Source organism: Sphaeramia orbicularis, chromosome 11 (genome assembly GCF_902148855.1).
Source record: "Sphaeramia orbicularis chromosome 11, fSphaOr1.1, whole genome shotgun sequence".
Taxonomy (NCBI): domain Eukaryota; kingdom Metazoa; phylum Chordata; class Actinopteri; order Kurtiformes; family Apogonidae; genus Sphaeramia; species Sphaeramia orbicularis.
Genome location: NC_043967.1, coordinates 53,052,509 through 53,065,697, shown reverse-complemented (window position 1 = coordinate 53,065,697; position 13,189 = coordinate 53,052,509). Strand labels below are relative to the sequence as shown.

Genomic DNA, 13,189 nt, shown 5'->3' with positions numbered 1-13,189 from the left:
CAGTGAAACCCATGAAGTTGACACTGACTGGAGACTCTTTTATGTGTATTTTGCTGAAAAGGTCCCTTTTTCTTCAGTTTGTTTCTCCATTTTGATGTAATAATGTTTGAATTTACTTGAGCTTTAATGATCAGTGAATTAAATAAAAGAAAATATATGACTGACACTGAAAAATGTAAAATGCAGAGGGTAATATTCTAATAAACGGTGATAAATCATTTCAGAAACATTAAATGTAGAGGAAAAAAACAGATAGTTATCGGTGTTTCGTGGTAAAACCTGTACTTTTATTGATGGTTTTACTGAACATGATGTTATATAGAACATAAAATCCTGAATAATCAACACGTTGAACAGATGTGGAATATTCATCGCTGTATTTCGTGGGTTTGTGGTCGACCTGTTTATATGTGAAGTCCTTCGTTTTCTTCACAGAAACCTGCAGAACGAAAACAAGAGTTAGTTCAAATATCGTGATGTAACTAGTTATAAAACGTAACAAATTAAGAAGGAATTCAAACAGGTTGTAGAAATCCACTGGATTTGTTCAAATTCAGACAGTCTGAACTATTAGGGTCCAAATACACAAAGAAATGAACCACAGACTAAGAAAAGTGGGTTTAAATATGAGTCCTTAACATCCACTAAGAGAAGTTTCACAACTTGTAACCTCAATGGGCACAACCCCCCCCCACCACCAGCACCACCACCACCAGCACCAGCACCACCACCAGCAGCACCAGCACCACCAGCACCACCACCAGCACCACCAGCACCACCAGCACCACCAGCACCACCACCAGCACCACCAGCACCAGCACCACCACCAGCACCACCACCAGCACCACCACCACCACCACCAGCACCACCAGCACCACCAGCACCACCAGCACCACCACCAGCACCACCAGCACCAGCACCACCACCACCAGCACCACCACCAGCACCACCACCACCACCACCACCACCACCACCACCACCACCAGCACCACCACCAGCACCACCACCACCACCACCACCACCACCAGCACCACCAGCACCACCACCAGCACCACCAGCACCAGCACCACCAGCACCACCAGCACCACCACCACCCAGATCTCTGGCGCCCCATCTGCACCCCTGGGGAAGAACCACTGCTCTATGTTATGTACTATATATACTTTGCTTTTCAAATTTTCCAAAATATTTGTAAAAAAAAATTAAATTTGTTTAAAAATGTTTTAATATATATATTTTATATGTATCTCAAACATAAAATCATTCTTTTATGGACAACAATAGAATTTAATAATGAAATAATTTGTTATATATTTTTATGTTTCTGTGGGGCCAAAGATGAATCTCCACATTGTGGACGATAAAGATCTATGTTCTATTCTATTCTATTCTATTCTATTCTATTCTATTCTATTCTGTCCTGTTTAGTTTTATTCTATTTTATCCTGTTTATTTCTATTCTATTCTATCCTGTTTATTTCTATTCTATTCTATTCTATTCTATTCTATTCTATTCTATTCTATTCTATTCTATTCTATTCTGTTTATTTCTATTCTATCCTGTTTATTTCTATTCTATTCTATTTTATCCTGTTTATTTCTATTCTATTCTATTCTATTCTATTCTATTCTATTCTATTCTATAATACAAATAATTACTTTAATCATGACAGAAGTGTGATAAAAACCACAGATTTTAACCCGGGTCAGTTTGACCCACTTATGGACCACTTCAGGGTCCTACAGTTTAAAGCAGCGTCTGAAGGTTCGAAGGCTACGCACTGTTTTTGGGGTCGTAGACAAAGTCCGGTTCTCCGTGGAATCCCAGACAGGCGGCCTGCTTCTTAAAATAGTCCAGGTCGGCCTCTTCCACCATGGACTCAGTGGCTGAAAACAGAAGGTTCAGACGGGTCAGTGTTTGGTCCGGTTCGGCAGAACCGGCCCGTTTCGCCTGCTTCGTTCTTACACATCAGATAGAAGGCTTCGTTCTGGAACACGTCCGGGGCGGTGAAGGTGTAGTTGAGGAAGTGCAGGACGTTGTTGAGGTGTTTGGCCTCGCTGTGGACCTTGAGCGCCACACATTTGTCGCAGTGTGTCGGTATGACCTGGAGTTCAGAGGTCACGTTGACGACTGGAGGAGGAAAACCACAACAAACAGAGGAAACAGCTGAGGATAAATGTGACGTCAGACATTTTGTTCATGATTTTGTTCACGATTTTCATTGTGTTGATTATGCAAATTATGATTATTTGTTGATTATTTGATTCATTTTGTTGATTATTATATTTGTTTTTTTATTTTGTTGATTATTTTGTTCATTTTATTGATTATTTTAGTCATGTTTATTCTTTTTATGTATTTTTGTTGATTATTTTACTTATGATTGTTCATTTTGTTGATTGTTTTGTTCATTTTGTTGATTGTTTTGTTCATCTTGTTGATTATTATATTCGTTTTTTATTTTGTTCATTATTTTCTTCATTTTATTGATTATTTTAGTTATGTTTATTCTTTTTATGTATTTTTTGTTGATTATTTTGTTTTTTCATTTTGTTGATTATTGTAATTATGATTGTTCATCTTGTTGATTGTATTGTTCATTTTGTTAATTATTTTACTCATGTTTGTTCATTTCATTTATTATTTTGTTGATTATTTTATTCATTTTGTTGATTATTTTGTTCATTTTGTTGATTATTTTGTTAATTTTTTAAAAATTTGGTTAATTATTTTACTCATGTTTGTTCATTTTATTATTTTGTTGATTATTTTGTTCATTTTGTTAATTATTATATTTGTTTTTGATTTTGTTCATTATTTTGTCCATTTTATTGATTATTTTACTCATGTTTACTCATTTGTATGTATTTTTTGTTGATTATTTTGTTCATTTTTTTTCATTTTGTTGATTACTTTACATATGATTGTTCATTGTGTTGATTGTTCATTTTGTTGATTATTTTGTTCATTTTTTTATTTTGTTAGTTATTTTACTCATATTTGTTCATTTTATGTATTATTTTATTCATGTTTGTTCCTTTCGTTGATTATTTTGTCCATCTTGTTGATTATTTTGTTCATTTTTACTTCATGCTGATTATTTTTTTTAGCATAATCTGATATGTTTTATCAGATAACAACAGTAATCTGATCATGAGAAATCAGATTAAGACACCTAAAATTAAAAAAAAAAAAAAAATCAGATTTCATTCAAGATGCAACAAGACAAACAATAAAACAAGAGAATGCGAAGAAAAATAAACAAATTAATCAACAAAACATTGAACAAAGTGATTAAAATAATAAAAACAAGAGAATAAGGTAAAAACACAAAAAATAACCTAAAAGATAAGAACTATATGGAAAAATAAAAAGCTGTAAATGACATAAAAAGATAAAAATAGTGAAAAAAGGCGCAAAAGGTCAAATATGTTGAAAATTGAGAGACTTACGCTCAATCTTGGCAGTGTTTCCCTCGATGGTTACGTTAGTTTGTGAGTGAAAGCATTTCTCATTCCTTAAGAAAAGACATTCAGTAAAGTTAGTTCATACCGTTCGCTGTTCAGTCGGACTGATGAGAAACAAACGAGGTTAAAGACGATGTGATTTATGACAAAGATGAAAGTGGGTGTCGTCTGCATAACGTTTGATCTTATTTGGCCACAAGTGCAGGAATAAAACAAATATTTTGAGGTCGTCTCACATTTTGTTGGACTGATGCATCGCGATTTCTTTGTGGTCGGCCAACTGGCTGAGTCTCGTCCATGAGCTTTGAGTCGTTGTCAGCATGTTTTGATAAACCGAATGATTCGCGAATCCCATGACGAAGGTCCACCGATGGAACAACTGAAGGAAAAAACAAATCGATCCAGTTAGAAATCATATGAAAACTCAGGCAGACGCTCAAAGCATCGACCAAGAACAAACCCATTTACACGACCATAGAAATACGAGAACTGGGAGTAAATACAGATAATTGTAATAATCAGATATGGTGCGTTTACATGCACTTCAGAAATACGATAATTGAAAAACCCAGATTGGGTATTTCAGTCCAATAGATGGATCACAAAGGAAATTCATTTATTCGTCTGCTCAGTTTCACGCCACATTCTCACGATGCATAAAAACAGTAAAAAGCTAGCTAAATAAAATAGTAAGGAAATATGATATATGAACCTTCCAGAACCTGGGTGAGCATATTGCGCACACTTTGAACTTCATGTTATAAAAGGTCGAATTATTTTTCACAATTTGTTAGAATTCAAAAGTTGCCAATTTGTACATGTTTTTTTTTTTTATTCTGACCCATCCACTAAAATTAGCCCAGTGTAAACAATAGAAAATTACGCTAACACCCTTTTACCAAATGAGTAAAAAATGCACATTGAAACGTTTTAGCATTTAACGTAGCACAAATAATAATAATGTACATCTCTATACATATACGTTATTTTTATTTGTGCTACGTCTAGGGATGTCTGATAATATCGGCCCACCGATATTATTGGCCCGATATTGGCATAAAAATGTAATATTGGTGAATATCGTTATCGTTTTTTTTGCCTATCATTAAAACTAATAAAATAATGCCTTGATTTCACCGGCATTTACCAACGCGTAAATGAAGCATTGTTTGTAGCTGAAAGAAATGTGCAGTTTTCAAAATTGTACAGTAGAGTTGCCACACTGTAATAGACTCATGGAGGGAGGGAGAGAAAAGAAATAAATATGGCATTTTTTCCACAACTTAACTCTTTCTTCGCCAATGACGAGATTTTCCGTCAATCCGTGTTTTCACTGTTATACTGTAGTTGAAGCTGTTGCGGATCGTGTGAATTACTTTCCTTAGTCCAGAAACAAATAATTAAGCAGCTTTTTCGGAAAAATGACGGACCGGGTTTAACGTTTTCGCACTGGAGTCTCCGTATCCCATGGCAACGCACACAGCAGCAGTCACTGTGAATGAGGAAATGCAGACTGTGCAGGAACCGCGTGCAGTTTCAAAAGCCTTAAAGATGATTATGGAGACAGAGTCTGACAATTCAATATATGATGGAGCAACAGAAGAACCATTTAGAGACAGGAACGGAGAAATAGAAGGTGAGGGAGATGGACACGGAAACACGGAGCGGCTCGGGGTGCGACACGGAGGTGCGGGGGGGCCCCGGAGCGACACGGAGAAAATGACAGACAGGAGGAAGAGAAAAGAGACATTTATAATGGACATTCAAGGAGAAGACAGACACAGACATGGGACAAGACAAAGGACAGCTAGTGTTCATCTGTTAGAGTGAGTTCAGATTCAGACTGAGGACACAGAACAGATTCAGCTGTAGAATGTCAGCAGGGACACAGGTAAGACACTGTTTGATTTGGCGTTAATATGAAATAAATAAATACATATATTCATACATAGATAAATAACTAGATGTCCATATAATTATTTACAGATCAAACACAGCAGGTAGGCCAACAGGAGGATGTGGTGCAGCCAAGGAAAGGCCAGAAATCTACAGTATTTAGTGAATTTGTTTCTTTTCTTCTTTAAAATGAGGAATATTGAAGTGTTTATATCAAAAAGCTAAACTAATATGTGGAAGACTTATGACTGATGTATGTCAATGTGTAAAGTTTCTAAGGAACCTGGTGCTTTAGAAGATGTTTTGTCTAAAGTTTGGTGTGGATTCCTCTTATATTTTGTGGAATGATGGGATATCTTAGAGCTGTTTATTATTATTGTTGTTATTATTATTTTATTTTGTGATTTGGAATTCAGTGTTACCGTTGGTAAATGAGAAAGAGTCAAAAATGTAAATAGGAAATCAATTTTATCTTCAAAATCAATATCTTTGGAAAAAAAATGCAGTTTTCTCAGTTTTTTGCTCAAAATTCAGTTTTTTCCTGAAAATGACCAATATTCAAATGTTCATACCTCACAAAAGAATGAAGATAGAATAAAATCATTTCTTGTGTGTAAAAGTTGAAGTTCTGTTCTTTTGTTTGATGTATTCAGTGTTCACATACTCCTAACACAACATTTTCAGTCAGCCTCCAAAGATTAGTGAAAATGACCAAAAAGGCTGGCGCTGGCTACCAACTCACTGGAAAATGCTCTGGCGGGGAAAGAGTTAAGTTGAAGTATGTATTCTTTGCACAGACAGTGTTTACATTTTGAAAGCCTTGTTGCGTTTGAGAATGCATCCAATGGGGCATCACAATAAAATTAGGCATGATGTGTTAATAATTCCATGACAGGAGATATGTGATGTTACCTAAAATTAGTTTAATATCCCACATATATCGGCAGCGGTATCGGTAGATATCGGAATCGGAAATTAAGCGTTGGACAATATCGGCATATCGGTTTTTGGCAAAAAAGCCAATATCGGACATCCCTAGCTACGTCAAATGCTAAATGCTAAAACGTGTCAGTGTATACAAGCAAGGAATGGATGAACATGTGAATTTAAAGTTTGAGATTATTTTTAATTACAGCTTGTGTTTAAGTAACAAAGTTATCCTCTGAGGGGGGGGGGGGGGGTGGCGGGTTAAAAAAAAAAAAAAAAAAATAATGTATATTAATCAAGGTTGGTATTATTCATTGACATATGCCAGTCTGAAAAAAAAATTAAGTAATCCGATTTTTTTGTTGCATATTGAAAAAAAAATGTTTTTTTGGATCAAAAAATATGGTTTGTTTAGATTACAAACATGGCAAGGGTTAAAAATATGATAATTATTGAGTTTTTGAGATTGTTGTCTATGGCTTAAGTTGATGGAACACAAAAAAATGCAAAAGTTAAAAAACTGTAAGAAAAAAATTCTGACGTAACTACGGACTGGATTTCTTTCGGAAAACGTACGTGCATAGTGGCGGAAGAATCAAACTTTCTGTTTTTGTTTATTTATTTGTAGTGCATTGACCCGTAAGGATCCACAGACTTGAATCAGTTAAAGCAGAAAGTGCAGAGGGAAAAAGTAGAAATGCAGAATGTAAAAGAGAAAAATGTCAAATGAAAGAATTGAAGTTGATGAGAATTCACTCTTTTGTCACGAAAAAAGATGCAAAAGGTGAAAAAAGATGCAAAAGGTCGAACAAGTAGAAAATAAAAACAACAGGTTTGACTAAAAACATGTTACAGCCTTTTATAAAAGTGATGTTTGAAGACCTGGTCCTGGTTCTGTTTAAAGACCTGGTCCTGGTTCTGAGTGTTTAAAGACCTGGTTCTGGTTCTGTTTAAAGACCTGGTCCTGGTTCTGTCTACAGACCTGGGTGGGCCTGAATCTGTTTACAGTTCTGGTTCTGTTTACAGACCTCAGTGGTCCTGGTTTTGTTTAGACCTGGGTGGTCCTGGTTCTGTTTACAGGCCTCCGTTGTCCTGGTTCTGTCTACAGACTTGGATAGTCCTTCTTCTGGTCTTGGTTCTGGTTCTTACCGGGCTCGGATCCTCCAGGGACTTGGGCGTCACCATCGTCTCACATTCTTCATGCGTGGGAGCCGAGCTGCTCAGACAGAACCCCAGAACCAGGACGGGAAGGAACCGCAGATCCATGATAGTCGACAGAGACTGGACCGGACCGGATCAACTAGGACAGACTGAATGGAGCAGTCCCTGGTGGTCTTTTATGGACCGAGGCCCTTTAAAGTCTTTACATAAAACAGTGCAGATGGTCAAAGTTCTAAAGTTAGACGAGGTTCTGTTGAACTGGGATGGGTCACCGACGGTTACGCCAACACGAACAAACCGACCTTTGGATTCAGCAAAAACACAAACACTGGAGTCATGTCCCATCACACTCTACTCTCTGTTCATTCATGACAGTTGAAACCAACACGACTCAGAATATTATTAAAACTGAACTTATTTCTGTTGAGAAATGTCAGGTTCAGGTTATTTATATTTTCAACAATAGTTTAGAAACGGAAACATTTTATCATGTAAAGGTTCTTTTTCACTCAAAGACGTGGTCTGGTTTAAAGGTTCTGGTCTAGTTTGTAACATGTGATTTCAGCACCACGGACAGTGCACAATCCCAAACACAGAAAACGCACATTCACAAAAGGCTTAATGTAAAAATAAGTTAACGTAGTTTAATGTCCGAAAAGAGCATCAGTAATCACCAAAGTATGGTGGACATGTGTAAAACTGGGACAGGCTCCAGCGCCTCTGCCACCGTCTGGAGGATACAGCGCTTCAGAAAAGACATGAATGAATGAAACAATGAATGAACAGTACTGTCAGATTAAACTATGTTAAGGTTTTGTTTGTTTGTTTGTTTTTTGCAGAGGTTAAAGTGGACATGAGTACAGATGTTCACACAAACTTTGGAGCTGATTGATCACTGTTCTGGGGCATTCAACTACATTAAGTTCTATTTTTTATTAAGCGTTAGAATGTCCCTCTTCTTCTGCTGGTGTCAGACTGAAACGCTGTGAGATTTTCCTACCATCGACTTAAGAGCACCGTGAGTTTCACGTAGGGCTGACATGCACTGACCTTATGACAAAATAATTCATCAAGTGTTCGTAGGTCTGACGTAGGAAGGTCTAAGGCGCCCTTAGGAAGACCATGACAACTGCACACAGCGTTAGTACGACTCAAAATCACATCATTTTCTCACAGCGGCCTCAAGATGTTCTTGCGTTTTGAACGGCAGCCGTACCGACTTCATAAGACGGACGGAAGAAACTACTGCTGCCTCCACAAATGTTTGGAACTCTCTACCCATTCACATCCGGAACTCCGACACAGTCACCTCATTCAAAAGCCAACTCAAATCCCACCTCTTCAGATCATCATTCGAAAACGGACCGCCCGCTCAACCTCCTCCACTCTCATCTACCTTCTTTTGTGTGTTTTTCTTTTGTCAGTATTTGTCTCTGTATTTGTTCTTCGATTACCATTTAGCATTAACTTTGTATCTGCTTACCCGTTGGATGTATGTTTGTCCCTTGGTTGTTTATTGTAAAGCGTCTTTGAGTACTTAGAAAAGCGTTATATAAAACTGATGTATTATTATTATTATTTTTTTATTTTTTTTATGAATGTCTAACGAACTCCAGAACTCATACAAACCGGGAGATTCGTACAAACCCACCGTACCCCCTGTTAAACCAACACAACTGTGTTTCCGTTCGTGCAGCTCACTACAGATGCAGTTTGCTAGCTTTGGCTAGTAGCTCTCTGACTATCCAGTCACAGGGTGTGAATACGCTGACGTTACCGAACGCCTGCTAGAAGGCCCTGGTGTCGCCTACTCAAAATCTGATTGGTTGAAACAACAGCATCATCGACACTTATGCTTTGCTCAGAGGGCCTGCAGAACTGACTGTGAAGGCCTCCACCCTGCCTGGCAACAAATGATGGCTGAGATGTGATTGGTTAAATGCTTTAATATGAAAATACATGTGTGGACGCAGCACAACCAGGAGAAAAGCCAAGAAAGGAAGCACACAGAGCATCTGGAATTACTGAATAAGTATTCATGGACAAAAGATAATTAACATCAGTCTGTGATTCACATGTTTTTTTAGGCCAGCAGAGAAGGCCTTCCAGACCCTGATGGCCCACCACTGGGTTTAATGGTTCTGGTCTGGGTTAAAGGTTCTGGTCTGGGTTAAAGGTTCTGGTCTGGGTTAAAGGTTCTGTTTGTTCTTATGTTCAGTTTAACTGATAAAATCACCTTTTCTTCATTTTTCTCAGTTTTAAAATAAAATCCTTTGAATTGACTCGGAGCTTTAATGAACATCTGCACATTCAGTGAATTCAATGTAGAAAATACAAAGCAAAGTCCAGACCATAATATTCCAGTGAATCACTCAGTAAACATTAAATATGACTGGTTGGAGGGTTAATCCTTTGGGTGAAATCAGGTCTGTTTCTGCTGTGGTTTAATCAAACATCAGAACACAAACACGTTCAGGTCATAGACATTCAGCAGATAAATAAACTCTGGCAGATCAGCGCCCACGCTCACCTTAAACCCAGACACACGGTTTCATCAAACGGAACCTGAAATTCTACATGAACGGTCCAGCTGGTTCTGACTGAAGTTTAGCAAAGAAAACTAACCTCACTTTCACCTTCAGCAAAACACAAAAATACAACAAACGTCAGTGGTTGGAGAGGTGTACAGGTCAAATAAGGAGAAAAAAAAGACAAAAGCAGGACGATAATATTTACAGAAAAAGCCTGAAAAGTCCCATTTACAGAATAAAAACCTAAACCAAACAGACATGAGAAGAAAACATACATGTATTTATATTTATTCCAAACACTGTTTCCTGTGTTTGTTTTGTCTTTAATCCATAAAAATGTCCTTTTTTTCCCTCAGTTTGTGACTTTATAATGTCAGAAAGTATATTTTTGTGTCAAACTTTTTTAATTTTGCAAATTTACTCATAATTTTACAACTTTAAATTCTTTCTTTTTAATCTAATTTATTCAGAGCTATTTACACTGTGCATTTAATTAAAGGTAATGTGACCATATCTATCTATCTATCGATCAGCCTGCCTGCCTCCCTGCCTCTCACAATATTTCTATTTTACTCAAAGTTTGAACTGCAAAATGTTTGCTTTTCTCATAAATCTGTCAGATTTAATCTGTCATTTACAAAAAAGCAAACGGTTGTAAAATTAGAGTTGTAAAATTAGGAGAAAACACATTTACCAGCGTTTTACATGAAAAAAGTCATATTTTCTCACATTATAAAATCAGAAGCTGAGAAAAAAAAGGACATTTGTACAGATTAAAGCTGTATAAGACAAAACCAACACAGGAAACAGTGTTTGGAATAAATACAAATACATGGATCTGAGGGTTTTTTCTCAGAAAATGTCTGTATGACTTAGGTTTGGATCTGGTAAATATGCAACTTTTGGGATTTTTTCTGCAAATATTATCGCCTCCTTTTGTTTTTTTTGTACATGATAGATTAAATATGACAGATTTATGAGAAAAGCAAACATTTCACAGTCCAAACTGAGTTTTAGAGAGAGAGAGAGATACAGTCACATCAACAATAAATGACTAAATGCAGTGTAAATAGCTATGAATAAACTAGATTAAAAAGAAAGTAGAATTTAAAGTTGTAAAATTATGACCAATTTGCATAATTACAAAAGTTTGACATAAAAATATCATATTTTCAAATCAAATTTTATTTATATTGCACCAAATCATAACAAAAGTTATCTCATGACATTTTCTGACATAAAGTCACAAACAAACAAAAAAAAGGACATTTTTATGGATTAAAGACAAAACAAACAGGAAACAGTGTTTGGAATAAATATAAATACATGTATGTTTTCTTCTCATGTCTGTTTGATTTAGGTTTTTATTCTGTAAATGGGACTTTTCAGGCTTTTTCTGTAAATATTATCGTCCTGCTTTTGTCTTTTTTTTTCTCCTTATTTGACCTGTACACCTCTCCAACCACTGACGTTTGTTGTATTTTTGTGTTTTGCTGAAGGTGAGATGAGGTTAGTTTTCTTTGCTAAACTTCAGTCAGAACCAACTGGACCAGACGTCTTTAAAGCCGTTCATGTGGAATTTCAGGTTCAGTTTGATGAAACCGTTGGTGTGGGTTTAAGGTGAATGTGGGTGATTTCAGTCTGTAAAAGTGCTGTGTCCATACTATAAAAATAATCTGTTGTAAAAATCTAAATCAGTCTAAAAGTCTGTGAAATAGTTCCAGCTGCGGATCTTTAGTTTTCATTCCCCTGTGGGTGTTTGAATTCTTTTATTGTGAGTTCTGAGTCATAATTCCATTCCAGTCTTTCAGATTTTCTCTGTTGTTTCAGCTGTAGAATTCCATGAACTAGTTAATGATTGATGTGGAAATTTTGGTCAAAAATCCTGTTTTACGTAAACTGTGGAAAAGCCAGCGGTAGTCTGTATAAAAGCTGAAGCAGAGCGAGGACCAGGTACTGGGCTCCATTCCTCTGGTTCCTCTGGTTCCCCTGGTTTCTCCTGGTTTCTCCTGGTCTCTCCTGGTTCCGTTGGGTCCGGTTCTTCCTGCATCATGAACATGTGGCTGAAGGTTCAGGTCCTGCTGGTGTTGTTCTGTCTGAGCAGCTCAGCTCCGACGCCAGAGGAATGTCATCATCTGCTGGAACCTCTGCCTATGGACGGACCATCTGCGGTAAAACACCCACACACACACCCAGGACATGAGGTCTGGACCCGGACCCGGACCAGAACCGGGTCTGGACACCAAACGACAGGCAGTCATTATAACACACACTGTAAAAAAAATCTGTAATTTAACAGAATTTTCACTGTTTATTTTACAGATTTTTCCTGTATTTTTAAGATATACGAAAATATCAATGAAATTACAATTCAATTCCGACGCTGCGTCAAATGTAAAATAACACGAAAAAACTAACTGTGAATAACCATAAAATTTCAATTTTTTAAAAGAATTTTTTTGTCTTTTTTCACAGAAAAATACAGTTAAAATACATGTGCAGATGTATCGTAATTTCACAAATATTTCCTTTCTATTTATGAGATTAAACTGTTAATTTAAAGTTTAATACTGTAAAAAATAATAAAATATGATAAAATTACTGACAATTTACCGTAAAAGAAGTATTTGTTCTGTAAGCTGAACAAGACTTGTTTGTTAATTGACAAATATCTTGTGTAGTTACAGGAGGTTTCACAACAAAAATTTTGTGAATGTATAACATGTATAAGCACTGATAAACTGTCCAAATACAGTTTTTATCAGTGGATTGGACAACTGAGTCTCATTGAAAATTTTATTTATTTATTTATTTATTGGTAATTTGATTGTTTTAATACCTGAAAATCTTCTTTATTAAACATTAAAAAGTCAAAAAAATATGCAAAATCTCATGTAAATTTAGGGCAAAAAACTGCATTTTAATTATGGAAAATGATCATATTTTTATGACGTGGTTATTTTCCTTTATTTAACAGTATTTTTTTTAGCGCCCCAGCTGCCAGAATATCACCGTTTTTTGTGTGTGTGTTTTGTTTTTGTTTTTTACAGTGCAGTGATGAGTGGATTCAGTTCAATTCAAACCTAGTTCTTTGTAAAATAGACCTGTTGGGTTCTATACGGGGTGTATCAGGGACAAATAAGGTTAAGCTTTTACAGCTTTAATCTATAAAAATGTCATTTTTTTGTCAGTTTATGACTTTTTTC

General features: G+C 36.3%; 1 protein-coding gene across 1 annotated transcript; it reads right to left on the bottom strand.

Moving 5' to 3' along the window:
- Positions 1-371: 371 nt before the first annotated feature.
- LOC115428186 (uncharacterized) lies at positions 372-7,557 on the bottom strand. Its single transcript, XM_030147031.1, has 6 exons — positions 7,441-7,557; positions 3,705-3,847; positions 3,454-3,518; positions 1,967-2,131; positions 1,783-1,887; positions 372-439 (listed from the first exon to the last, which is right to left on the bottom strand). The coding sequence occupies exons 1-6, from the start codon at positions 7,555-7,557 to the stop codon at positions 405-407; spliced, it is 630 nt and encodes a 209-aa protein (XP_030002891.1). The 3' UTR covers positions 372-404.
- Between the last annotated feature and the right edge of the window lie 5,632 nt (positions 7,558-13,189).

Bases quoted from the DNA above. Each gene is read 5' to 3' on its own strand.
- LOC115428186 (XM_030147031.1), bottom strand. From the start codon at position 7,557: ATGGATCTGCGGTTCCTTCCCGTCCTGGTTCTGGGGTTCTGTCTGAGC. The intron at 3,848-7,440 runs GTAAGAACCAGA...TTTTTCCTTCAG, and splicing joins CCCTGGAGGATCCGAGCCCG to TTGTTCCATCGGTGGACCTT. The intron at 2,132-3,453 runs GTAAGTCTCTCA...TTCCTCCTCCAG, and splicing joins AAACACTGCCAAGATTGAGC to TCGTCAACGTGACCTCTGAA.